This window comes from Ammospiza nelsoni, chromosome 29 (assembly GCF_027579445.1).
Source record: "Ammospiza nelsoni isolate bAmmNel1 chromosome 29, bAmmNel1.pri, whole genome shotgun sequence".
NCBI lineage: Eukaryota > Metazoa > Chordata > Aves > Passeriformes > Passerellidae > Ammospiza > Ammospiza nelsoni.
Window position 1 is genome coordinate 4,582,911 of NC_080661.1, and position 27,978 is coordinate 4,610,888.

Consider the following 27,978-nt stretch of genomic DNA (forward strand, 5'->3'; position numbering starts at 1 on the left):
ATATTATATTATATTATATTATATTATATTACATTACATTATATTATATTATATTATATTATATTATATTATATTATATTATATTATATCAATGTTCATATATTTTTATGTTTGTATTCATACTTTTTTCTACTCATATATTACATTACATTATATTCTAATAAAATAAAATAATATGATATATTTTATAATAATATATCCTAATATTGAATCCTCCTTTATTAAATGATCATATATTTTATCATATAATATCCATTTATATCCTTTATATACATTTATATATTGGTACATTTTTATTTATATATTTATATATTTATATATTTACATATTTATATATTTATATATTTATGTTTATATTTATAGATTTACTATACTATTCAATTCTATTACATTACATTACATTGTATATTATATTATATTATATTATATTATATTATATTATATTATATTATATTTTATTTTATTTTATTTTATTTTATTTTATTTTATTATATTATTGTTCATATATTTTATGTTTATATTTATGTTTTTATCTACTTATATATTATAATGTAATGCAATGTAATGTAATGTAATATAATATAATATAATATAATATAATATAATATAATATAATACAATATATTTCATAATAATATATCCTAATATTGTATCTTCTTAAATGATCTTATATTTTATCATATCATACCCTTTTATATCCTATATTTATATACATTTATATATAGTTATATTTGTATTTATATATTTATATGTTTAGATATTTTTATGTTTATAGATTTACTATTCCATTATATTATATTATATTATATTATATTATATTATATTATATTATATTATATCATATCATATCAATATTAATATATTTTTATGTTTATATTCATACTTTTTTCTACTTATATATTACATTACAATACAATATAATATAATATAATATAATAATATAATATAATATAATATAATATAATATAATATAATATAATATTAGATTATATTATATACAATGTAATGGAGTAGAATAGAATAGAATAGTAAATCTATATATATATAAATATATCTAAACATATAAATATATAAAAATATAGGATATAAAAGGATATTATGTGATAAAATATATGATCACTTAATATAAGAGGATACAATATTAGGATATATATTATATTATATTATATTATATTATATTATATTATATTATATTATATTATATTATATTATATTATATTATATTATATTATATCATATCATATTATATTACATTACATTACATTACATTATACTATTATATTATATTATATTATATTATATTATATTATATTATTTTATGTTATATTACGTTATATTACGTTATTTTATATTACGTTACAATATGTTATATTATATTACGTTATAATATGTTATATTATGCTGCATTATACTATGTAATATTACGTTATATTATGTTATATTATATTATATTACATTATATTTATTATGTTACAATATGTTATATTGTATTACGTTATATGTTATATTATACTCTATTATACTATGTTATATTACGTTCTATTCTATTCTATTCTATTACATTATATTACATTACATTATATTACATTATATTATATTATATTAATGATGTTATGTTATGTTATATTACGTTATATTATATTACGTTATGTTATATTATACTATATTATACTATGTTATATTATGTTATATTACGTTATATTACATTATATTACATTATATTAATTATTTTATGTTAAGTTATATTACGTTATATTATATTACGTTATAATATATTATATTAAACTATATTATGCTATGTTATATTACGTTATATTACGTTATATTACGTTATATTACGTTATATTATGTTATATTATATTATATTATATTATATTATATTATATTACACTATATTACATTATATTACATTATATTACATTATATTACATTATATTTTATTATATTATATTAATTGTGTTATGTTATGTTACGTTATATTATATTACGTTATATTATGTTATACTATATTATACTATATTATACTATGTTATATTACGTTATATTACGTTATATTATGTTATTTTTATTATAATATATTATATTACATTACATTATCTTACATTATATTGTATTATATTACATTATGTTACATTATATTATATAATATTACATTATATTACATTACATTATATTATATTACATTACATTATATTATATTATATTATATTATATTATATTATATTATATTATATTATATTACATTATATTACATTATATTATATTATATTACATTCATTTCCCCCCAGAACGTTCTGGAACTTTCCGTGACCCACAACAATTACTCCGACCCCCACGGTTTGGAGTTCCGGCGGCTGCGGGTGCTGGGGCTGCCGCGAGCACCAATCAGCATCGACGTTACTACCGACGGCGCCGAGGTCTCGTCCAATCACAGCCTGAGCTACGACGCCGGCACCCAGGTGGGGGAGTGGCGGCGATTTTGGGGAAATTCGGATAAATGTTAATTGAGAATTTGGAAAAATTCAAAATTTGTAAAAAAAATTCCGAATTGGAAAATTTTCCAAATTGGGGAAATTTCGAAATTGGAAAAATTTGGAAATTTGACGATTGGAAGTTGGGAGCTTGGAAATGTAGGAAATCTGCAAAATTGGGGGGTTTGGAAATGTGGGATTCGGGAAAATTGCAAAATTGTGAAATTGGGAATTTGCAAGGTAGGAAATTTGGAAATTGGGAAATTGGAAACGGAAATTTGGGGGTTTGGAATTCGGAAATTGGGAAGCGGGAAATTGGAAAATTGGGAATTTCTGCAAACTGGGATATTGGGAAATTTGGGTTTTCTCAGAAATTTGGGGCCTGGTAAATTTGACAATTCAGGAAATTGGCAATTTGGGTTTTCAGAAATTGGGAAATTGGGAAATGTGAAAATTGGGAATTTGGGAAGTAAGGAATTTGCAAAATTTGGAATTTATTAATAATTGATTTTTTATTATTCATTAGATAAAATTTCTTCATTATAATTTTTAAGTTATTTATTAATTTGTATGTTAATATTAATTAGTAATGCAATCTCTATATAATTTTTATTTTTAATCATTAATTCCTTAATTAGTAAATAAATCATGAATTAGGAATTTCGGGGTGAGGGTGGGTTTTGATTTGATTAATAATTACAATTATAAATAACTAATTACATTTATACATTAATAGCATATATGATTATGAATACTTAATGATAATTACTTTGATATTGTTATATAACCTTGATATAATTACCAAGTTTTATATTTGAATTTGAATTTTTTAATATTTTGAATTATTTTTATATTTTTAAATTTTGGGGAGGCTTTTTTTTAGTTGTTAAAAATTTCGGAATTTTGATATTTTATCACATTTTAGCGTTTTGAGTTTTTTAAAAGGTCGGCATTTTGAAATTTTTAATTTTTTTCTTTTTTTGGAATTTCCACATTTTAAATTTCATCATGCAGAGTTTATTTATTTATTTATTTTTTTTTTGGCGTTTGGAATTCATTTCATTTTTTGGCGTCGGAATTCTGGGCGCGCGGAAGTTCGAAAAATTCGGGGTATTTTTACCGCTTTGCGTTCGGCGATGCGGAAATTCGAGTTTCGGGGACGCGGGAAACGGGGAGTCGGCGAAATTTTGGGAACCGGGGCATTTCATTAATTAATTAATCGTTAATTATCTGTGTCCCGCAGGTGGCCGAGGTGCGCGGGCTGCGGCTGAGGCTGGGGCGGTCGCACGCCCTGCGCTGGAGCCTGGGCACGCGCGAGAGCGACAGATTCGACTGCCACCCCTGGGACGGGGCCAGCCCCGAGAGCTGCGCCCGCCTCGGCTGCGTCTGGAACGTAATTAGCGCCTTAATTAATTAATTAATGCGGCACTGATTAGCTCTGAAATCGTTAATATCAGTATTAGTGATTGGATAATTGTTAATTGGGTCCCTTCGACTGCCACCCCTGGGATGGGGCCAGCCCCGAGAGCTCCCTCAGCCAGGGCTGCGTCTGGAACGTAATTAGCGCCTTAATTAATTAATTAATGAACACGGCACTGATTAGCTCTGAAATCGTTAATATCAGTATTAGTGATTGGATAATTGTTAATTGGGTCCCGTCGACTGCCACCCCTGGGACGGGGCCAGCCCCGAGAGCTGCGCCCGCCTCGGCTGCGTCTGGAACGTAATTAGCGCCTTAATTAATTAATTAGCGCGGCACTGATTAGCTCTGAAATCGTTAATATCAGTATTAGTGATTGGATAATTGTTATATCGGTCACTTGGAATGCCGCCCCTGGGACGGGGCCAGCCCCGACAGCTGCGCCCGCCTCGGCTGCGTCTGGAACGTAATTAGCTCCTTAATTAATTAATGTTAATATCAATATTCATAAAATGTATAATATGTGATCGTTTGGTGAAAAAGTTCATATTGAATCGGATAATTGTTAATTGGGTCCCTTCGACTGCCACCCCTGGGACGGGGCCAGCCCCGACAGCTCCCTCAGCCAGGGCTGCGTCTGGAACGTAATTAGCGCTTTAATTAATTAATTAATGAACACGGCACTGATTAGCTCTGAAATCGTTAATATCAGTATTAGTGATTGGATAATTGTTAATTGGGTCCCTTCGACTGCCACCCCTGGGACAGGGCCAGCCCCGAGAGCTGCGCCCGCCTCGGCTGCGTCTGGAACGTAATTAGCGCCTTAATTAATTAATTAATGAACACGGCACTGATTAGCTCTGAAATCGTTAATATCAAAAAATTCCTCTTTGTGACGGCATTTTTTCGGGTAAAAACTGACATTTTTGGGATAGAAAAAGAACATTTTTAGGATTAAAAGGAGAGGTTTTAGGTATTTAAAGCGTGACGTTTTTGTGATAATAAATGAGTTTTTTGTGATGATGTTTTTGGGATAAAAAAATCAACATTTTTAACATTTTTGGGTGAATTATTCCTAAAAAATTCCGGAACTTTCCGTGACGGCAGGAAACGACGTCGGCGGAGCGCGTCCCCTACTGCCACTACGCCGGCCTCGAGAGCGGCTACGGCGCCTCCGACATCCGGTACGGCGACACCGGCGCCACCGCCGACGTCACCCTGCGACGCCCCGCCCACCGCGGGACAGGCCACGCCCACCGGAGACAACGCTCCGCCCACCAGGGCCAGAGCTCCGCCCACAGCAGCACAACTGACAGCAATGGCAGCACAGGCTCCGCCCACCAGAGCCAGAGCTCCGCCCACAGCAGGACAACCGACACCAATGGCAGCACAGGCTCCGCCCACCAGAGCCAGAGCTCCGCCCACAGCAGGACAACCGACACCAATGGCAGCACAGGCTCCGCCCACCAGAGCCAAAGCTCCGCCCACAGCAGCACAACTGACACCAATGGCAGCACAGGCTCCGCCCACGGCAGCACAATAAACACCAATGGCAGCACAGGCTCCGCCCACCAGAGCCAAAGCTCCGCCCACGGCAGCACAACTGACACCCATGGCAGCACAGGCTCCGCCCACCAGAGCCAAAGCTCCGCCCACAGCAGCACAACTGACACCAATGGCCGCACAGGCTCCGCCCACCAGAGCCAAAGCTCCGCCCACGGCAGCACAATTAACACCAATGGCAGCACAGGCTCCGCCCACCAGAGCCAAAGCTCCGCCCATCGAGGCTCAGGCTCCGCCCACCCCCGGGCCATGCAGCCAATCGAGCGGCTGCGGTTGGAGGTCACCTACCACACTGATCACATGCTGCAGTTCAAGGTTGGTAATTAGCTCATTAATTATTCATTATTTAGTTATGAATGATTTTGAAATGTCTCAGATTTTGGCTTTTTCAGTTTTTAAAACTTTTGTTATTTTGAACTTTCAGAATTTTGGTCTCGGAAAATTTCAAATTTTTCCTATTTGGAAATTTTTGCTCGTTTTGAATGTTGAAAATTTCGCTTTTTGAACTTGTCGAAATGTGAATATTTAAAAACGTTTTTAATTTCAACTATATATTGATAATAATAATTTGAAAATCATTAATTAATAATTAATTTTCGTTAATTTGTCAGATTTAGGACCCCTCCATTCGCCGTTTCGAGGTGCCGGTGCCGCTGTTCCTGCCGGCCACGCCTAATGATAATAATCTTTTTAAAAATCATTAATTAATAATTAATTTTCGTTAATTTTTCAGATTTTCGACCCTTCCGTTCGCCGTTTCGAGGTGCCGGTGCCGCTGTTCGTGCTGGCCACGCCCCGGCCACGCCTAATGATAATAATAACTTGAAAATCATTAATTAATAATTAATTTTTGTTAATTTTTCAGATTTGGGACCCGTCCGTTCGCCGTTTCGAGGTGCCGGTGCCGCTGTTCGTGCCGGCCACGCCTAATGATAGTAATCATTTGAAAATTATTAATTAATAATTAATTTTTGTTAATTATTCAGATTTTCGACCCCTCCGTTCGCCGTTTCGAGGTGCCGGTGCCGCTGTTCGTGCCGGCCACGCCCACGACCACGCCTAATGCTAATAATCATTTGAAAATCATTAATTAATAATTAATTTTTGTTAATTATTCAGATTTTCGACCCCTCCGTTCGCCGTTTCAAGGTGCCGGTGCCGCTGTTCCCTCTGGCCACGCCTAATGATAGTAATCATTTGAAAATCATTAATTAATAATTAATTTTTGTTAATTTTTCAGATTTTCGACCCCTCCGTTCGCCGTTTCGAGGTGCCGGTGCCGCTGTTCCTGCCGGCCACGCCTAATGATAATAATCATTTGAAAATCATTAATTAATAATTAATTTTTGTTAATTTTTCAGATTTTCGACCCCTCCGTTCGCCGTTTCGAGGTGCCGGTGCCGCTGTTCGTGCCGGCCACGCCCACGACCACGCCTAATGCTAATAATCATTTGAAAATCATTAATTAATAATTAATTTTTGTTAATTTTTTCAGATTTTTGACCCCTCCGTTCGCCGTTTCAAGGTGCCGGTGCCGCTGTTCCTGCCGGCCACGCCTAATGATAATAATCTTTTTAAAAATCATTAATTAATAATTAATTTTTGTTAATTTTTCAGATTTGGGACCCGTCCGTTCGCCGTTTCGAGGTGCCGGTGCCGCTGTTCGTGCTGGCCACGCCCCGGCCACGCCTAATGATAATGATAACTTGAAAATCATTAATTAATAATTAATTTTTGTTAATTTTTCAGATTTGGGACCCCTCCGTTCGCCGTTTCGAGGTGCCGGTGCCGCTGTTCGTGCCGGCCACGCCTAATGATAGTAATCATTTGAAAATTATTAATTAATAATTAATTTTCATTAATTTTTCAGATTTTCGACCCCTCCGTTCGCCGTTTCGAGGTGCCGGTGCCGCTGTTCCTGCCGGCCACGCCCAATGATAATAATCATTTGGAAATCATTAATTAATAATTAATTTTTATTAATTTTTCAGATTTTCGACCCCTCCGTTCGCCGTTTCGAGGTGCCGGTGCCGCTGTTCCTGCCGGCCATGCCTAATGATAATAATAATTTGAAAATCATTAATTAATAATTAATTTTTGTTAATTTTTCAGATTTGGGACCCCTCCGTTCGCCGTTTCGAGGTGCCGGTGCCGCTGTTCGTGCCGGCCACGCCTAATGATAGTAATCATTTGAAAATTATTAATTAATAATTAATTTTTGTTAATTATTCAGATTTTCGACCCCTCCGTTCGCCGTTTCGAGGTGCCGGTGCCGCTGTTCCTGCCGGCCACGCCTAATGATAATAATAACTTGAAAATCATTAATTAATAATTAATTTTTGTTAATTTTTCAGATTTGGGACCCGTCCGTTCGCCGTTTCAAGGTGCCGGTGCCGCTGTTCCCTCTGGCCACGCCTAATGATAGTAATCATTTGAAAATCATTAATTAATAATTAATTTTCGTTAATTTTTCAGATTTTCGACCCCTCCGTTCGCCGTTTCGAGGTGCCGGTGCCGCTGTTCCTGCCGGCCACGCCTAATGATAATAATATTTTTAAAAATCATTAATTAATAATTAATTTTTGTTAATTTTTCAGATTTTTGACCCCTCCGTTCGCCGTTTCGAGGTGCCGGTGCCGCTGTTCGTGCCGGCCACGCCCACGGCCACGCCCCGGAGCCGCCTCTACGACGTCGAGATCCAGGATTGGCCCTTCGGGATCCGCGTGCGGCGCCGCAGCTCTGGCGCCGTCGTGTGAGCCCCTCATTTGCATCTCATTTGCATACTCATTTGCATATCCGTTCGTTCGTTCTTTCTATTTATCCACACTTTTCTCCTTTTTCTGTCATCGAAATTTGACTTTTTTTTCGCTTTTTTCATCAAAAATTTTGTCTTTGTTTCAGCTTTTCGAAAATTTTGAAAAAGAAAATTTAAATTTTTTTTGCCTGCTTTTGCCCAATTTCAACCGATTTCCCTTTTTTTTACCAATTTTACCCAATTTTTCCCTTTTTTTCCAAAGTTTCCCAATCTTCTGCAATTTCACCCGATTTTTACCCAGCTATACCAAATTTTGCCAATTTTTTCTCACTTTTTACCCCTTTTTTCCTCAATTTTCCCTTTTTTTCCTACCAACTCCAGCCAATTTTATTCAATTTTCTCAAATTTTCCTCAATTTTTTCCCAATTTTATCCACTTTGCCCCAATTTTTACCAATTTCACTCAACATTACCCAATCTTACCCAATTTTCACTCAAGTTTTCCAAATTTTACCCAGTTTTGCCCAATTTTCACCGAATTATTCTGTTGCATCCACTTTTACTCAATTTCCCCCAATTTTTCCCAATTTTTACACAATTTCACCCAGTTTTCTCCAATTTTCTGTAATTTTTACCAGTTTTTACCCAATTTTTACCAAATTCATCCCGATTTCACCCATTTTTTACACGATTTTCCCAATTTCACCCAATTTTCACCAAATTCATCCCAAGTTCACACATTTTTTACAGGATTTTCCCAATTTTACCAAATTCATCCCGATTTCACCCATTTTTTACACGATTTTCCCAATTTCACCCAATTTTTACCAAATTCATCCCAATTTCACCCATTTTTTACACGATTTTCCCAATTTTTCCAATTTTTACCAAATTCATTACAATTTCACCCATTTTTTACATGATTTTCCCAATTTTTCCAATTTTTACCAAATTCATCCCAAGTTCACCCATTTTTTACACGATTTTCCCAATTTTTCCAATTTTTACCAAATCAATCCTGAGTTCACCCATTTTTTACACGATTTTCCCAATTTCACCCAATTTTTACCAAATTCATCCCGATTTCACCCATTTTTTACATGATTTTCCCAATTTCACCCAAGTTTTACCAAATCAATCACAATTTCACCCATTTTTCACGCGCTTTTCCCAATTTCACCCAATTTTTACCAAATCAATCCCGATTTCACCCACTTTTAACACGATTTTCCCAATTTTACCTAATTTTCACCAAATTCATCACAATTTCACCCATTTTTTACATGATTTTCCCAATTTCACCCAATTTTTACCAAATTCATCCCGATTTCACCCATTTTTTACACGATTTTCCCAATTTTTACCAAATTCATCCAGATTTCACCCATTTTTTACACGATATTCCCAATTTTTACCAAATTAATCCAAATTTCACCCATTTTTTACACGATTTTCCCAATTTTACCCAATTTTCACCAAATTCATCACAATTTCACCCATTTTTAACACGATTTTCCCAATTTTTCCAATTTTTTACCAAATTCATCCCAAGTTCACCCATTTTTTACAGGATTTTCCCAATTTCACCCAATTTTTACCAAATTCATCCCAATTTCAACCATTTTTTACACGATTTTCCCAATTTTACCCAATTTTTACCAAATTAATCCCGATTTCACCCATTTTTTACACGATTTTCCCAATTTTTCCAAGTTTTACCAAATTCACCCCAAGTTCACCCATTTTTAACACGATTTTCCCAATTTTTCCAATTTTTACCAAATTCATCCCAATTTCACCCATTTTTTACACGATTTTCCCAATTTTTCCAATTTTTACCAAATTCATCCCGATTTCACCCATTTTTTACACGATTTTCCCAATTTCACCCAATTTTCACCAAATTCATCCCGATTTCACCCATTTTTTACACGATTTTCCCAATTTTACCCAATTTTTACCAAATTCATCCCAAGTTCACCCATTTTTTACACGATTTTCCCAATTTTTCCAATTTTTACCAAATCAATCCCGATTTCACCCATTTTTTACACGATTTTCCCAATTTTACCCAATTTTTTCCAAATTCATCCCAAGTTCACCCATTTTTCACACAATTTTCCCAATTTCACCCAATTTTTACCAAATTCATCCCAATTTCACCCATTTTTTACACGATTTTCCCAATTTCACCCAATTTTTACCAAATTCATCACAATTTCACCCATTTTTTACACGATTTTCCCAATTTTTTCCAATTTTTACCAAATTCATTACAATTTCACCCATTTTTTACAGGATTTTCCCAATTTCACCCAATTTTTACCAAATTCATCCCGATTTCACCCATTTTTTACACGATTTCCCCAATTCTACCCACTTTTAAAAAAATTTTCCTCAATTTCCCCGATTTTTACCCACTTTTACCCAAATGATGAATTTTCTCCAATTTTTCCTTTTGTTTTTAACTCAAATTTCCTCCAAATTTCACCCAATTTTTTTTGCAATTTTACCCAATTTTAACTGAACTTTTCCCCGTTTTTTTTTTCCAATTTGACCAATTTCTCCGTTTTTCGCCCCGATCCCAGCTGGGACTCGCAGCTGCCGACGTTCGCCTTCTCGGATCAGTTCCTGCAGATCTCCACGCGCCTCCCGGCGCCGTTCGTTTACGGCTTCGGCGAGAGCGAGCGCGGAACGTTCCGGCACGACCTCGGCTGGCACACCTGGGGCATGTTCGCCCGCGATCAGCCGCCCGGCGTGAGACAAAATTGGGGGTTTGGGGTGAAAAAGGGGGAAATTGGGGAAATTTGGACATCATGAGGCAAGATGAGCCAACCCAACTCAAGCCAACCCAACCCAACCCAACCCAACTCAACCCAACGCATTCAATCCAATCCAACCAATCTCAACTCGACTCAACTCAACCCAACAAAACCAAACTCAACCCATTGAATGCCAACCCAACTCAACCCAACTCAATCCAATCAACTCAACCAATCCCAACCCAACCCAACTCAACCCAACTCAATCCAATCAACTCAACCAATCCCAATCCAACCCAACCCAACTCAACCCAACTCAATCCAATCAACTCAACCAATTCCAATCCAACCCAACTCAACCCAACTCAATCCAATCAACTCAACCAATCCCAATCCAACCCAACTCAACCCAACTCAATCCAATCAACTCAACCAATCCCAATCCAACCCAACCCAACTCAACCCAACTCAATCCAATCAACTCAACCAATCCCAACCCAACCCAACTCAACCCAACTCAATCCAATCAACTCAACCAATCCCAATCCAAGCCAACCCAACTCAACCCAACCCAACACAACACAACACAACACAACTCATTCGATCCCAACTCAACCCAACCCAACCCATCCCAACCCATTGAATCCCAACCCAACTCAACTCAACTCAACCCAACTCAATCCAACCCAACTCAACCCAACCCAATCCAAATCATTGAATCCCAACCCAACCCAACCCAACTCAATCCAACTCAACCCAACCCAACCCAACTCAACCCAACCCAACCCAATCCAAATCATTGAATCCCAAACAATTCCAAACCCAACTCAACCCAACCCAACCCAACTCATTCGATCCCAAATCAACCCAACCCAACCCATTGAATCCCAACCCAACACAACCCAACCCAACCCATCTCAACCCAACCCAAGTCATTCAATCCCAACTCAACCCAACCCAACCAATCTCAACTCAATCCAACCAATCCCAACCCAACCCATCCCAACCCAACTCAACCCAACCCAACTGGTCTGAACCCAACCAAACCCCACTCAACCCAACTCAATCCAATCAACTCAACCAATCCCAATCCAAGCCAACCCAACTCAATTCAATCCAACTCAACCCAACCCAACCCAACCTAATCCAACCCATTGAATCCCAACCCAACTCAACCCAACCCATCCCAACCCAACTCATTCGATCCCATCCCAACCCATCCCAACTCAACCCAACTCAACCCAACCCAACCCAACCCAACCCAACGCATTCAATCCAATCCAACCAAAGTCAACACAACCCAACTCAATTCAATCCAACCCAACCCAACCCAACCCAACCCAACCTAATCCAACCCATTGAATCCCAACCTAACTCAACCCAACCCATCCCATCCCAACCCAACTCATTCGATCCCATCCCAACCCATCCCAACTCAACCCAACCCAACCCAACTCAACCCAACTCAACCCAACCCAACTCAACCCAACCCAACCCAACGCATTCAATCCAATCCAACCAAAGTCAACACAACCCAACTCAATTCAACTCAACCCAACCCAACCCAACCCAACCCAACCTAATCCAACCCATTGAATCCCAACCCAACTCATTCGATCCCATCCCAACCCATCCCAACTCAACCCAACCCAACCCAACCCAACCCAACCCAACCCAACCCAACCCAACCTAATCCAACCCATTGAATCCCAACCCAACTCATTCGATCCCATCCCAACCCATCCCAACTCAACCCAACCCAACCCAACCCAACTCAACCCAACTCAACCCAACTCAATTCAATCCAACCCAACCCAACCCAACCTAATCCAACCCATTGAATCCCAACCCAACTCAACTCAACCCAACCCATCCCAACCCAACTCATTCGATCCCATCCCAACCCATCCCAACCCATCCCAACTCAACCCAACTCAACCCAACCCAACCCAACCCAACTCAATCCAACTCAACCCAACTCAATTCAATCCAACTCAACCCAACCCAACCAAACCCAACCTAATCCAACCCATTGAATCCCAACCCAACCCAACCCAACCAATCCCAATCCAACTCAACCCAATCAAACCCAACCCAACCCAACTCAACCCATTGAATCCCAACCCAACTCAACCCAACCCAACCCAACTCGTTCGATTCCAACTCAACCCAACCCAACCAATCTCAACTCAATCCAACCCATCCCAACCCATCCTAAGCCAACCCAACCCAACCCAACCCAACCCAACTCAACCCAATCCAACCCAACCCAACCCAACCCATTGAATCCCAACCCAACTCAACCCAACGCATTCAATCCAATCCAACCAAACTCAACCCAACCAACCCCAACCTAATCCAACCCATTGAATCCCAACCCAACTCAACCCATCCCAACCCAACTCAAGCCAACCCAACCCAACCCAACCCAACCCAACCAATCTCAACTCAACCCAACCAATCCCAATCAAACCCAACCCAACTCAACCCAACCCAACCCAACTCATCTCATTGCAACCCAACCCAACGCAACTCAATCCTATCCCACCCAACCCAACCCATTCAAACCCATCCAAACCCAACCCAACCCAACCCAACCCAACCCAACCAATCCCAATCCAACTCAACCCAATCAAACCCAACCCAACCCAACCCAACCCAACTCAACACAACTAAACCCAATCAAACCCAACCCAACTCAACCCAACCAATCCAACTCAACCCAACCAATCCAACTCAACCCAACCAACCCAACTCAACCAAACCCAACCCAACCCAACCCAACCCAACCCAACCCAACTCATCTCATTGCAACCCAACCCAACGCAACTCAATCCTATCCCACCCAACCCAACCCATTCAAACCCATCCAAACCCAACCCAACCCAACCCAACCAATCCCAATCCAACCCAACCCAATCAAACCCAACCCAACCCAACTCAACACAACTAAACCCAATCAAACCCAACCCAACTCAACCCAACCAACCCAACTCAACCAAACCCAACCCAACCAATCCCAATCCAACTCAACCCAACCCAACCCAACCCAACCCAACTCAACCCAACCAACTCAACCCAACCCAACTCATCTCATTGCAACCCAACCCAACGCAACTCAATCCTATCCCACCCAACCCAACCCATTCAAACCCATCCAAACCCAACCCAACCCAACCAATCCCAATCCAACTCAACCCAACCAAACCCAACCCAACCAATCCCAACCCAACTCAACCCAATCAAACCCAACCCAACCCAACTCAACACAACTAAACCCAATCAAACCCAACCCAACTCAACCCAACCAACCCAACTCAACCCAACTCAACCCAACCAATCCCAATCCAACCCAACTCAACCCAACCAAACCAAACCCAACCCAACCAATCCCAACCCAACCCAACTCAACCCAACCAAACCCAACCCAAACCCAACCCAATCAAACCCAACCCATCCTTTGCCCAACGGCCCCTTGTTTTTCCACCAACGACCAATAACGCATCGATAACGGGGAGAAATATCGATAAACCGCTGATATTGATAAAAACCAATAACCCACGGATCGATAACGGCTTCCTTCCCGTTTTTTTTTGCATTCCGGGCGCAGTACAAGCTGAACTCGTACGGCTTCCATCCGTTCCATGTGGGGCTGGAGGAGGACGGCAGCGCGCACGGCGTGCTGCTGCTCAACAGCAACGCCATGGGTAAAACGCGCCGGGAATTCGGGGGAAATTCGGGAAAAATCTGGGAAAAATTCGGGAAAAATTTGGGAAAAATTCGGGAAAAATTCGGGGAAAATTCGGGAAAAATTTGGGAAAAATTTGAGAAAAATTCGGGAAAAATTTGGGAAAAATCCGGGAAAAATTTGGGAAAAATCTGAAAAAAAATTGAAGAAAATTTGGGAAAAATTCGGGAAAAATTCGGGAAAAATTTGGGAAAAATTTGGGAAAAATCCGAAAAAAATTTGGGAAAAATCTGGAAAAATTTGGGAAAAATTTGGGAAAAATTCGGGAAAAATTCGGGGAAAATTCGGGAAAAATTTGGGAAAATTTGGGAAAAATTTGGGAAAAATTTGGGAAAAATTTGGGAAAAATTCGGGAAAAATTCGGGAAAAATTTGGGAAAAATCTGAAAAAATTTGGGAAAAATTTGGGAAAAATTTGGGAAAAATTCGGGGAAAATTCAGGAAAAATTCGGGAAAAATCTGAAAAAAAATTGGGAAAAAATTGGGAAAAAATTGGGAAAAATTTGGGAAAAATTCGGGAAAAATTCGGGAAAAATTTGGGAAAAATCTGAAAAAAATTTGGGAAAAATTCGGGAAAATTTGAAAGAAATTGAGGAAATTTGGCTAATTTGAGGAAATGTGTGAAAATTTGAGGAAATTTGGGGAATATCAGGAAATTTCAGAAAATTGGGGATTTTTAGGAATTATGGGGAAAATTTGGGAGAAATTGGGGAAATTTTAAGGGAAATTGGGGAAATTTTGAGGAAATTTAGGGGGAATTTTGGGAAAATAGGAGGAAATTCCAGGAAATTTTGCGACATTTTGGGAAACTTGGAGAAATTTGGGAAAATTTGAAAGAAATTGGGGAAATTTGGGTAATTTGAGGAAATGTGGGAAAATTTAAGGGAATTTTGGGGAAAATTTGAGAAAATATCAGGAAATTTCAGAGAATTGGGGGAATTTTTAGGAATTATGGGGAAAATTTGGGAGAAACTGGGGAAATTTTAGGGGAAATTGGGGAAATTTTGAGGAAATTTAGGGGGAATTTTGGGAAAATAGGAGGAAATTCCAGGAAATTTTGCGACATTTTGGGAAACTTGGAGAAATTTGGGAAAATTTGAAAGAAATCGGGGAAATTTGGGTAATTTGAGGAAATGGGGGAAAATTTAAGGGAATTTTGGGGAAAATTTGAGAAAATATCAGGAAATTTCAGAGAATTGGGGGAATTTTTAGGAATTATGGGGAAAATTTGGGAGAAACTGGGGAAATTTTAAGGGAAATTGGGGAAATTTTGAGGAAATTTAGGAGGAATTTTGGGAAAATAGGAGGAAATTCCAGGAAATTTTGCGACATTTTGGGAAACTTGGAGAAATTTGGGAAAATTTGAAAGAAATCGGGGAAATTTGGGTAATTTGAGGAAATGGGGGAAAATTTAAGGGAATTTTGGGGAAAATTTGAGAAAATATCAGGAAATTTCAGAGAATTGGGGGAATTTTTAGGAATTATGGGGAAAATTTGGGAGAAACTGGGGAAATTTTAAGGGAAATTGGGGAAATTTTGAGGAAATTTAGGGGGAATTTTGGGGAAATAGGAGGAAATTCCAGGAAATTTTGCGACATTTTGGGAAACGTGGAGAAATTTGGGAAAATTTGAAAGAAATCGGGGAAATTTGGGTAATTTGAGGAAATGGGGGAAAATTTAAGGGAATTTTGGGGAAAAATTTGAGAAAATATCAGGAAATTTCAGAGAATTGGGGGAATTTTTAGGAATTATGGGGAAAATTTGGGAGAAATTGGGGAAATTTTAAGGGAAATTTTGAGGAAATTTAGGAGGAATTTTGGGAAAATTTCGGGGGAATTTTGGGAAATTTTCCAATTTTCCGGAATTTTCGGCGTTGCAGACGTGACGCTGCAGCCGACGCCGGCGCTCACCTATCGCAGCACCGGCGGCATCTTCGATTTTTACCTCCTGATGGGACCCGGCCCCGAGGACGTCGTGCGCGAGTACACCGCCGTGAGTCACGGGAAATTTGGGGGTTTTTTTGGGATTTTTTCGGAAATTTTTGGGGATTTTTTCGAATTTTTTTTTAAATTTTTGAGTAAATTTTTTGGGGATTTTTTGGGTTTTTTGCTGAATTTTTGGAGTAAATTTTTGTACTTTTTCAGATTTTTTTTTTAAATTTTTTCGTAAATTTTTGAGGATTTCTTTTTGCTGAATTTTTGGAGTAAATTTTGGGGATTTTTTGGGATTTTTGGCCGAATTTTGTGAGTAAATTTTTGGGATTTTTTCGGATTTTTCTTGGAATTTTATCCTAAATTTTTGGGGATTTTTTGGGATTTTTTTAAAAATTTTATCCTAAATTTTGGGGGATTTTTTGGGATTTTTGGCCGAATTTTGCGAGTAAATTTTTGGGATTTTTGGGGATTTTTTTTTTAATTTTTGGGGTAAATGTTTGGGATTTTTTCATATTTTTTGGAATTTTATCCTAATTTTTTGGGATTTTTTTGAATTTTTTCGTAAATTTTGGGGAATTTTTTGGGATTTTTGGCCGAATATTGTGAGTAAATTTTTGGGATTTTTTCGGGGTTTTTTTGGAATTTTTTCGGAAATTTTTGGGGATTTTTTCGGATTTTTTTTAAAATTTTTGAGTAAATTTTTTGGGGATTTTTTGGGTTTTTTGCTGAATTTTTGGAGTAAATTTTTGTACTTTTTCAGATTTTTTTTTTTTTAATTTTTTCGTAAATTTTTGAGGATTTCTTTTTGCTGAATTTTTGGAGTAAATTTTGGGGATTTTTTGGGATTTTTGGCCGAATTTTGTGAGTAAATTTTTGGGATTTTTTCGGGGTTTTTTTGGAATTTTTTCGGAAATTTTTGGGGATTTTTTCGGATTTTTTTTTTTAATTTTTGAGTAAATTTTTTTGGGATTTTTTTGGGATTTTTTGCTGAATTTTTGGAGTCAATTTTTGGGGATTTTTTCGGATTTTTTAAAAATTTTTTCGGAAATTTTTGGGGATTTTTTTTTTGATTTTTTGCTGAATTTTTGGAGTCAATTTTTGGGGATTTTTTAGGATTTTTGCCCGAATTTTGTGAGGACATTTTTGGAATTTTTGGGGATTTTTTTTTTTAATTTTTGGAGTCAATTTTTGGGATTTTTTGGGATTTTTGGCCGAATATTGTGAGTAAATTTTTGGGATTTTTTTGGGATTTTTTTTTTAATTTTTGTGAGTAAATTTTTGGGATTTTTTGGGATTTTTGGCCAAATTTTGTGAGTAAATTTTTGGGATTTTTTCGGATTTTTGGCCGAATTTTGTGAGTAATTATTTGGGGATTTTTTGAGATTTTTTTGGAATTTTATCCTAAATTTTTGGGGATTTTGGGGGATTTTTTTGGATTTTTTTCGTAAATTTTGGGGAATTTTTTGGGATTTTTGGCCGAATATTGTGAGTAAATTTTTGGGATTTTTTCGGGGTTTTTTTGGAATTTTTTCGGAAATTTTTGGGGATTTTTTCGGATTTTTTTTTAAATTTTTGAGTAAATTTTTTTGGGATTTTTTTGGGATTTTTTGCTGAATTTTTGGAGTCAATTTTTGGGGATTTTTTCGGATTTTTTAAAAATTTTTTCGGAAATTTTTGGGGATTTTTTTTTTGATTTTTTGCTGAATTTTTGGAGTCAATTTTTGGGGATTTTTTAGGATTTTTGCCCGAATTTTGTGAGGACATTTTTGGAATTTTTGGGGATTTTTTTTTTTTAATTTTTGGAGTCAATTTTTGGGATTTTTTGGGATTTTTGGCCGAATATTGTGAGTAAATTTTTGGGATTTTTTTGGGATTTTTTTTTTAATTTTTGTGAGTAAATTTTGGGGATTTTTTCGTTTTTTTTTTTTTTAATTTTATCCTAAATTTTGGGGGATTTTTTGGGATTTTTTTAAAATTTTATCCTAAATTTTGGGAATTTTTGGGGATTTTTAGTCGAATTTTGTGAGTAAATTTTTGGGATTTTTTCGGATTTTTGGCCGAATTTTGTGAGTAATTATTTGGGGATTTTTTGAGATTTTTTTGGAATTTTATCCTAAATTTTTGGGGATTTTTGGGGATTTTTTTGGATTTTTTTCGTAAATTTTTGGGGATTTTTTGGGATTTTTGGCCGAATATTGTGAGTAAATTTTTGGGGGATTTTTTGGGATTTTTTTGGAATTTTTTCGTAAATTTTTGGGGATTTTTTTGGATTTTTGGGCCGAATTTTGTGAGTAATTTTTTTGGGATGTTTTAGGGTTTTTTTTGAAATTTTATCCTAAATTTTTGGGGATTTTTTGGGATTTTTTGGCTGAATTTTGTGAGGAAATTTTTGGGATTTTTTTTTAATTTTTGGAGTAAATTTTTGGAATTTTTTCGGATTTTTGGCCAAATTTTGCAAGGAAATTTTTGGGATTTTTTGGAATTTATTAAAAATTTTTTTTGTAAATTTTTTGGGATTTTTTCGGATTTTTGGCCAAATTTTGCAAGGAAATTTTTGGGATTTTTGAGTGAATTTTTAAAAATTTTTTGGTTGTATTTTTGAGTAATTTTTTGGGGATTTTGGGGATTTTTTGATGATTTTTTCTAAATTTTTCTTATTTTTTGGGGTTTTTTTTGGAATTTTGGGGGCAAATTAGTTGGCATTTTTGAGTGAATTTTTTTACTTTTTGCCCCAATTTTGCGAGTAAATTTTTGTGATTTTTCAGTGGATTTTTAGTTGATTTGTGAGAAATTTTTGGGGTTTTGGGGCAGATTTTTTGGGATATTTTTGGTGAATTTTTGGGGGATTTTTTAATCTGTTTCTTTTAAATTTTTTTTTAAATTCTCCCAAAATTTAAATTTAAATTTTTTCCTCGCAGCTGATTGGCCGGCCGGTTCTGCCGCCCTATTGGTCGCTGGGATTCCAACTTTGCCGTTACGGCTACAAAAACGACGCCGAAATCGCCGAACTCGTGCAGGGGATGAGCCAGGCCCAGATCCCCCTGGTGAGAAATCCACAAAAATATTCAAAAAAATACAAAAAAAAAATCAATTTTATATTTATTTTTAAATAGTTATATATTATATAAAAATCTCTATAAAATAAAATTAAAATATTACAAATATCAGCAGATGAGCCAGGCCCAGATCCCCCTGGTGAGAAATCCACAAAAATATTCAAAAAAATACAAAAAAAAATCAATTTTATATTTATTTTTAAATAGTTATATATTATATAAAAATCTGTATAAAATAAAATTAAAATATTACAAATATCAGGAGATGAACCAGGCCCAGACCCCCTTGGTGAGCTCAGAAACCACCAAAAATATTTATAAAAATATGAATTTTATATTTATTTTTAAATATTTATATATCACATAAAAATCTGTATAATATCAATTTCATTTTTATTTTAAAATATTTATATATCACATATTTACAAAAATATAAATTTTATATTTATTTTAAAATATTTATATATTATATAAAAATCTCTATAAAATAAATTTCATATTTATTTTTAAATATTCATATATTACATAAAAATCTGTATAAAATAAAATTAAAATATTTCAAATATCAGGACACGAACCAGGCCCAGACCCCCTTGGTGAGCTTAGAAACCTCCAAAAATATTTATAAAAATATAAATTTTATATTTATTTTAAAATATTTATACAATAGATAAAAATCTCTATAAAATTTGACACGTATTTATATACAGTGGAATATTTAATATAAAATTTAAATTAAAATATTTATACAATATCTAAAAATCTCTATAAAATTTGACACGTATTTATATACTATGAAATATTTAATATAAAATTTAATTCAAAATTCTCTTTTTCCTTCCCATTACTTTTCCCATTATTTTCCCCCAAAATATTTTTAATTTTCCCATTTCCCCCTTTCCCCAATTATTTTCTTCTTTTTTCCCTTTTTTCCCCCCAATTTTTAATTCTCCCATTTTTTCCATTTTTAAATTCCATTTTTTTGCTGTTTTAAATTCCGTTTTTTCCTGTTTTAAATTCCGTTTTTTCCTGTTTTAAATTTCGTTTTTTCCCATTTTTAATTCCGTTTCTTCCCGGTTTTAATTCCATTTTTTCCCGTTTTTAATTCCATTTTTTCCCATTTTAATTCCATTTTTTTGCTGTTTTAAATTCCATTTTTTCCCGTTTTAAATTCCGTTTTTTCCCATTTTAAATTCCGTTTTTCCCGTTTTTCATTCAATTTTTTCCCGTTTTAAATTCCATTTTTCCCGTTTTAAATTCCATTTTTTCCCATTTTAATTCCGTTTTTTCCCGTTTTTAATTCCATTTTTTTCCCGTTTTAAATTCCGTTTTTTCCCGTTTTAAATTCCATTTTAAATTCCATTTTAAATTCCATTTTTTCCCATTTTAAATTCCATTTTTCCCATTTTTAATTCCATTTTTTCCCGTTTTAAATTCCATTTTTTCCCGTTTTAAATTCCGTTTTTTCCCATTTTTAATTCCATTTTTTTTCCCATTTTAATTCCATTTTTTTGCTGTTTTAAATTCCATTTTTTCCCATTTTCAATTCCGTTTTTTCCCGTTTTTAATTCCATTTTTTCCCATTTTAAATTCCGTTTTTTCCCATTTTAAATTCCGTTTTTTCCCGTTTTTAATTCCATTTTTTCCCATTTTAAATTCCATTTCTTCCCGTTTTTAATTCCGTTTTTTCCCATTTTAAATTCCATTTTTTCCCATTTTAATTCCGTTTTTTCCCATTTTTAATTCCATTTTTTTTCCCATTTTAATTCCATTTTTTTCCCGTTTTAAATTCCATTTTTTCCCGTTTTAAATTCCGTTTTTTCCCTTTTCAAATTCCGTTTTTCCCGTTTTTCATTCCATTTTTTCCCGTTTTAAATTCCGTTTTTTCCCATTTTTTAATCCGTTTTTTCCCATTTTCAATTCCGTTTTTTCCCATTTTTAATTCTGTTTTTTCTCATTTTAAATTCCGTTTTTTCCCATTTTAAATTCCATTTTTCCCCGTTTTTAATTCCATTTTTTCCCATTTTAAATTCCATTTTTTCCCATTTTAAATTCCATTTTTCCCGTTTTTAATTCCATTTTTTTCCCGTTTTAAATTCCATTTTTTCCCATTTTAAATTCCGTTTTTTCCCGTTTTTAATTCCATTTTTTCCCATTTTAAATTCCATTTTTTCCCATTTTTAATTCCATTTTTTCCCGTTTTAATTCCATTTTTTCCCGTTTTAAATTCCATTTTTTCCCATTTTAAATTCCATTTTTCCCGTTTTTAATTCCATTTTTTCCCGTTTTAAATTCCGTTTTTTCCCATTTTTAATTCCATTTTTTTCCCCATTTTAATTCCATTTTTTTGCTGTTTTAAATTCCATTTTTTCCCGTTTTAAATTCCGTTTTTTCCCGTTTTTAATTCCATTTTTTTCCCGTTTTAAATTCCATTTTTTCCCGTTTTAAATTCCGTTTTTTCCCATTTTTTAATCCGTTTTTTCCCATTTTCAATTCCGTTTTTTCCCATTTTTTAATCCGTTTTTTCCCATTTTCAATTCCGTTTTTTCCCATTTTAAATTCCATTTTTTCCCATTTTAAATTCCGTTTTTTCCCTTTTTAAATTCCGTTTTTCCTGTTTTTCATTCCATTTTTTCCCGTTTTAAATTCCGTTTTTTCCCATTTTTTAATCCGTTTTTTCCCATTTTCAATTCCGTTTTTTCCCATTTTTAATTCTGTTTTTTCCCATTTTTAATTCCATTTTTTCCCATTTTAAATTCCATTTTTTCCTGTTTTAAATTCCATTTTTTCCCATTTTAAATTCCATTTTTTCCCGTTTTAAATTCCGTTTTTCCCGTTTTTCATTCCATTTTTTCCCGTTTTAAATTCCATTTTTTCCCATTTTTTAATCCATTTTTTCCCATTTTCAATTCCGTTTTTTCCCATTTTTAATTCCATTTTTTCCCATTTTAAATTCCATTTTTTCCCATTTTAAATTCCATTTTTCCCGTTTTAAATTCCGTTTTTTCCCATTTAAATTCGTTTTTTCCCATTTTCAATTCCGTTTTTTCCCGTTTTTAATTCTGTTTTTTCCCATTTTAATTCCTTTTTTTCCCATTTTCAATTCCGTTTTTTCCCGTTTTAAATTCAATTTTTTCCCATTTTTAATTCCATTTTTTTTCCCATTTTAATTCCATTTTTTTGCTGTTTTAAATTCCATTTTTTCCCGTTTTAAATTCCGTTTTTTCCCATTTTAAATTCCATTTTTTCCCATTTTAAATTCCATTTTTCCCATTTTAAATTCCATTTTTCCCGTTTTTAATTCCATTTTTTCCCGTTTTAAATTCCGTTTTTTCCCATTTTTAATTCCATTTTTTTTCCCATTTTAATTCCATTTTTTTCCCGTTTTAAATTCCATTTTTTTCCCATTTTAAATTCCGTTTTTTCCCTTTTTAAATTCTGTTTTTCCTGTTTTTCATTCCATTTTTTCCCGTTTTTAATTCCGTTTTTTCCCTTTTTAAATTCCGTTTTTCCTGTTTTTCATTCCATTTTTTCCCATTTTCAATTCCGTTTTTTCCCATTTTAAATTCCATTTTTTCCCGTTTTTAATTCCATTTTTTCCCATTTTAAATTCCATTTTTTCCCATTTTAAATTCCATTTTTCCCGTTTTTAATTCCATTTTTTTCCCGTTTTAAATTCCATTTTTTCCCGTTTTTAATTCCATTTTTTCCCATTTTAAATTCCATTTTTTCCCATTTTAAATTCCATTTTTTCCCGTTTTTAATTCCATTTTTTTCCCGTTTTAAATTCCGTTTTTTCCCTTTTTAAATTCCGTTTTTCCTGTTTTTCATTCCATTTTTTCCCGTTTTAAATTCCATTTTTTCCCATTTTAAATTCCATTTTTCCCGTTTTTCATTCCATTTTTTCCCGTTTTAAATTCCGTTTTCTCCCTTTTTAAATTCCGTTTTTCCCGTTTTTCATTCCATTTTTTCCCATTTTTTAATCCGTTTTTTCCCATTTTCAATTCCGTTTTTTCCCGTTTTCAATTCCTTTTTTTCCCATTTTCAATTCCATTTTTTCCCATTTTAAATTCCGTTTTTTCCCATTTTCAATTCCATTTTTTCCCGTTTTAAATTACGTTTTTTCCCATTTTTAATTCCATTTTTTCCCGTTTTAAATTCCATATTTTCCCGTTTTAAATTCCGTTTTTTCCCATTTTTAATTCCATTTTTTCCCATTTTAAATTCCATTTTTTCCCGTTTTTAATTCCATTTTTTTCCCGTTTTAAATTCCGTTTTTTCCCTTTTTAAATTCCGTTTTTCCTGTTTTTAATTCCATTTTTTCCCGTTTTAAATTCCATTTTTTCCCATTTTAAATTCCATTTTTCCCGTTTTTAATTCCATTTTTTCCCGTTTTAAATTCCGTTTTTTCCCATTTTTAATTCCATTTTTTTTTCCCATTTTAATTCCATTTTTTTCCCGTTTTAAATTCCGTTTTTTCCCTTTTCAAATTCCGTTTTTCCCGTTTTTCATTCCATTTTTTCCCGTTTTAAATTCCGTTTTTTCCCATTTTTTAATCCGTTTTTTCCCATTTTCAATTCCGTTTTTTCCCATTTTTAATTCCATTTTTTCCCATTTTAAATTCCATTTTTTCCCATTTTAAATTCCATTTTTTCCCATTTTAATTCCATTTTTTCCCATTTTAAATTCCATTTTTTCCCATTTTAAATTCCATTTTTTCCCATTTTAAATTCCATTTTTCCCGTTTTCAATTCCATTTTTTCCCGTTTTAAATTCCATTTTTTCCCGTTTTAAATTCCGTTTTTTCCCATTTTTAATTCCATTTTTTTTCCCATTTTAATTCCATTTTTTTGCTGTTTTAAATTCCATTTTTTCCCATTTTAAATTCCGTTTTTCCCGTTTTTCATTCCATTTTTTCCCGTTTTAAATTCCATTTTTCCCGTTTTAAATTCCGTTTTTTCCCATTTTAATTCCGTTTTTTCCCATTTTCAATTCCGTTTTTTCCCGTTTTTAATTCTGTTTTTTCCCATTTTAATTCCTTTTTTTCCCATTTTAAATTCCGTTTTTTCCCGTTTTAAATTCAATTTTTTCCCATTTTAAATTCCGTTTTTTCCCATTTTTAATTCCATTTTTTTTCCCATTTTAATTCCATTTTTTTGCTGTTTTAAATTCCATTTTTTCCCGTTTTAAATTCCGTTTTTTCCCATTTTAAATTCCTTTTTTTCCCATTTTAAATTCCGTTTTTTCCCGTTTTAATTCCATTTTTTCCCGTTTTAAATTCCGTTTTTTCCCATTTTAAATTCCATTTTTTCCCGTTTTAAATTCCGTTTTCTCCCTTTTCAAATTCCGTTTTTCCCGTTTTTCATTCCATTTTTTCCCGTTTTAAATTCCGTTTTTTCCCATTTTTTAATCCGTTTTTTCCCATTTTCAATTCCGTTTTTTCCCATTTTTAATTCTGTTTTTTCTCATTTTAAATTCCGTTTTTTCCCATTTTTAATTCCATTTTTTCCCATTTTAATTCCATTTTTTTGCTGTTTTAAATTCCATTTTTTCCCGTTTTAAATTCCGTTTTCTCCCTTTTTAAATTCCGTTTTTCCCGTTTTTCATTCCATTTTTTCCCGTTTTAAATTCCGTTTTTTCCCATTTTAAATTCCATTTTTCCCGTTTTTAATTCCATTTTTTCCCATTTTAAATTCCATTTTTTCCCATTTTAAATTCCATTTTTTCCCGTTTTTAATTCCATTTTTTTCCCGTTTTAAATTCCGTTTTTTCCCTTTTTAAATTCCGTTTTTCCTGTTTTTCATTCCATTTTTTCCCGTTTTTAATTCCGTTTTTTCCCTTTTTAAATTCCGTTTTTCCTGTTTTTCATTCCATTTTTTCCCATTTTCAATTCCGTTTTTTCCCATTTTAAATTCCATTTTTCCCGTTTTTAATTCCATTTTTTCCCATTTTAAATTCCATTTTTTCCCATTTTAAATTCCATTTTTCCCGTTTTTAATTCCATTTTTTTCCCGTTTTAAATTCCATTTTTTCCCATTTTAAATTCCATTTTTTCCCATTTTAAATTCCATTTTTCCCGTTTTCAATTCCATTTTTTCCCGTTTTAAATTCCATTTTTTCCCATTTTAAATTCCGTTTTTTCCCATTTTTAATTCCATTTTTTCCCATTTTAAATTCCGTTTTTTCCCATTTTTAATTCCATTTTTTTTCCCATTTTAATTCCATTTTTTTGCTGTTTTAAATTCCATTTTTTCCCGTTTTAAATTCCGTTTTTTCCCATTTTAAATTCCATTTTTTCCCATTTTAATTCCATTTTTTTCCCGTTTTAAATTCCATTTTTTCCCGTTTTAAATTCCGTTTTTTCCCTTTTCAAATTCCGTTTTTCCCGTTTTTCATTCCATTTTTTCCCGTTTTAAATTCCGTTTTTTCCCATTTTTTAATCCGTTTTTTCCCATTTTCAATTCCGTTTTTTCCCATTTTTAATTCCATTTTTTCCCATTTTAAATTCCATTTTTTCCCATTTTAAATTCCATTTTTTCCCATTTTAATTCCATTTTTTCCCATTTTAAATTCCATTTTTTCCCATTTTAAATTCCATTTTTCCCGTTTTTAATTCCATTTTTTCCCATTTTAAATTCCATTTTTTCCCATTTTAATTCCGTTTTTTCCCATTTTTAATTCCATTTTTTTTCCCATTTTAATTCCATTTTTTTCCCGTTTTAAATTCCATTTTTTCCCGTTTTAAATTCCGTTTTTTACCTTTTCAAATTCCGTTTTTCCCGTTTTTCATTCCATTTTTTCCCGTTTTAAATTCCGTTTTTTCCCATTTTTTAATCCGTTTTTTCCCATTTTCAATTCCGTTTTTACCCGTTTTAAATTCCATTTTTTCCCATTTTCAATTCCGTTTTTTCCCATTTTCAATTCCATTTTTTCCCATTTTCAATTCCATTTTTTCCCGTTTTTAATTCCATTTTTTTCCCGTTTTTAATTCCATTTTTTGGCCAGGACGTGCAATACGCCGACATCGATTACATGGAGCGCCAGCTCGACTTCACCCTCAGCCCGCGCTTCCAGAACCTTCCGCAGCTCGTGCGCGACATCCGCGCCCGCGGAATGCGCTTCGTGCTCATCCTGGTGATGACGTCACACCCTCAGGGGCGGGGCTTGTGGAAAAGGGGCGGGGCTAAAGGGAAAATTGAGATTCGGGCCCGTTTTGGTGATGATGTCATTGTGAAATATGGGGGAAAGGGGGCGGGGCTAAAGGAAAAGATGAGGTTCGGGCGCATCGTGGTGATGACGTCACCCCTGAAGGGGCGGGGCTTGTGGAAAAGGGGCGGGGCTAAAGCAGAAAATGAGATTTGGGCTCGTTTTGGGGATGACGTCATAGCCAAAGATGGCGGAAAGGGGGCGGAGCTAAAGGAGAAGAGATTTGTCCTCATCCAAGCGATGACGTCATCACGAAAGGGGCAGAGCTTAAAGAGAGGGGGCGGAGCTTACAGAGAAGGGGCGGGGATAAAGCCAAAGATGGGCGTCCCCCTCAGCCGCCGCTTCCAGAACCTTCCGCAGCTCGTGCGCCACATCCGGGCCCGCGGAATGCGCTTCCTGCTCATCCTGGTGATGACGTCACACCCTCAGGGGCGGGGCTTGCCCAAAGGGGGCGGGGCTAAAGGAAAAAAACGCTCTTAGAACTTAGCTCGGTGATGACATCATCCCTGAAAGGGGTGGGGCTTAAAGAGAGGGGCGGGGCTAAACCAAAAGGTGAGATTCAGGCTCATCCTGGTGATGACGTCACCCCCTGATGGGCGGGGCTAGCAAAATCAGGGCGGGGCTAAAAAAGCAAATGATATTCGTGCCCGTTTTGGTGATGATGTCATTGTGAAATATGGGGGAAAGGGGGCGGGGCTAAAGGAAAAGATGAGGTTCGGGCTCAGCCTGGTGATGACGTCATCCCTAAAAGGGGTGGGACTTGATAAAAACAAAGGGGCGGAGCTAAAGGGGAAAATGAATGAGATTTGGGCTCGTTTTGGGGATGACGTCATAGCCAAAGATGGCGGAAAGGGGGCGGGGCTAAAGGAGAAGATGAGATTTGTGCTCATCCTGGTGATGATGTCAGCACTAAAGGGGCGGGGCTTAAATAGAGGGGGCGGGCCATGCCAAAAAAGGGGGCGGGGCTAAAGCCAAAAATGAGATTCGCTCTTTTCCTGGTGATGACATCATCCCAGAAAGGGGCGGGGTTTAGAGAGGGGCGGAGCTAAAGGAAAAGATGAGTTT

The 27,978-nt window shown here is 34.8% G+C and overlaps 1 protein-coding gene across 1 annotated transcript in view; it reads left to right on the top strand.

The window, feature by feature from the left end:
• The window catches only part of LOC132085228 (maltase-glucoamylase-like), a 156,398-nt gene that overhangs the window by 73,566 nt on the left and 54,854 nt on the right, over nt 1–27,978 (top strand). The window contains 10 exon segments of the mRNA XM_059490594.1: nt 2,289–2,459; nt 3,715–3,864; nt 4,999–5,128; nt 5,684–5,769; nt 8,052–8,206; nt 10,797–10,965; nt 14,581–14,677; nt 16,597–16,709; nt 19,570–19,695; nt 26,713–26,841. Coding sequence (XP_059346577.1) covers nt 2,289–2,459; nt 3,715–3,864; nt 4,999–5,128; nt 5,684–5,769; nt 8,052–8,206; nt 10,797–10,965; nt 14,581–14,677; nt 16,597–16,709; nt 19,570–19,695; nt 26,713–26,841 — 1,326 coding nt within the window.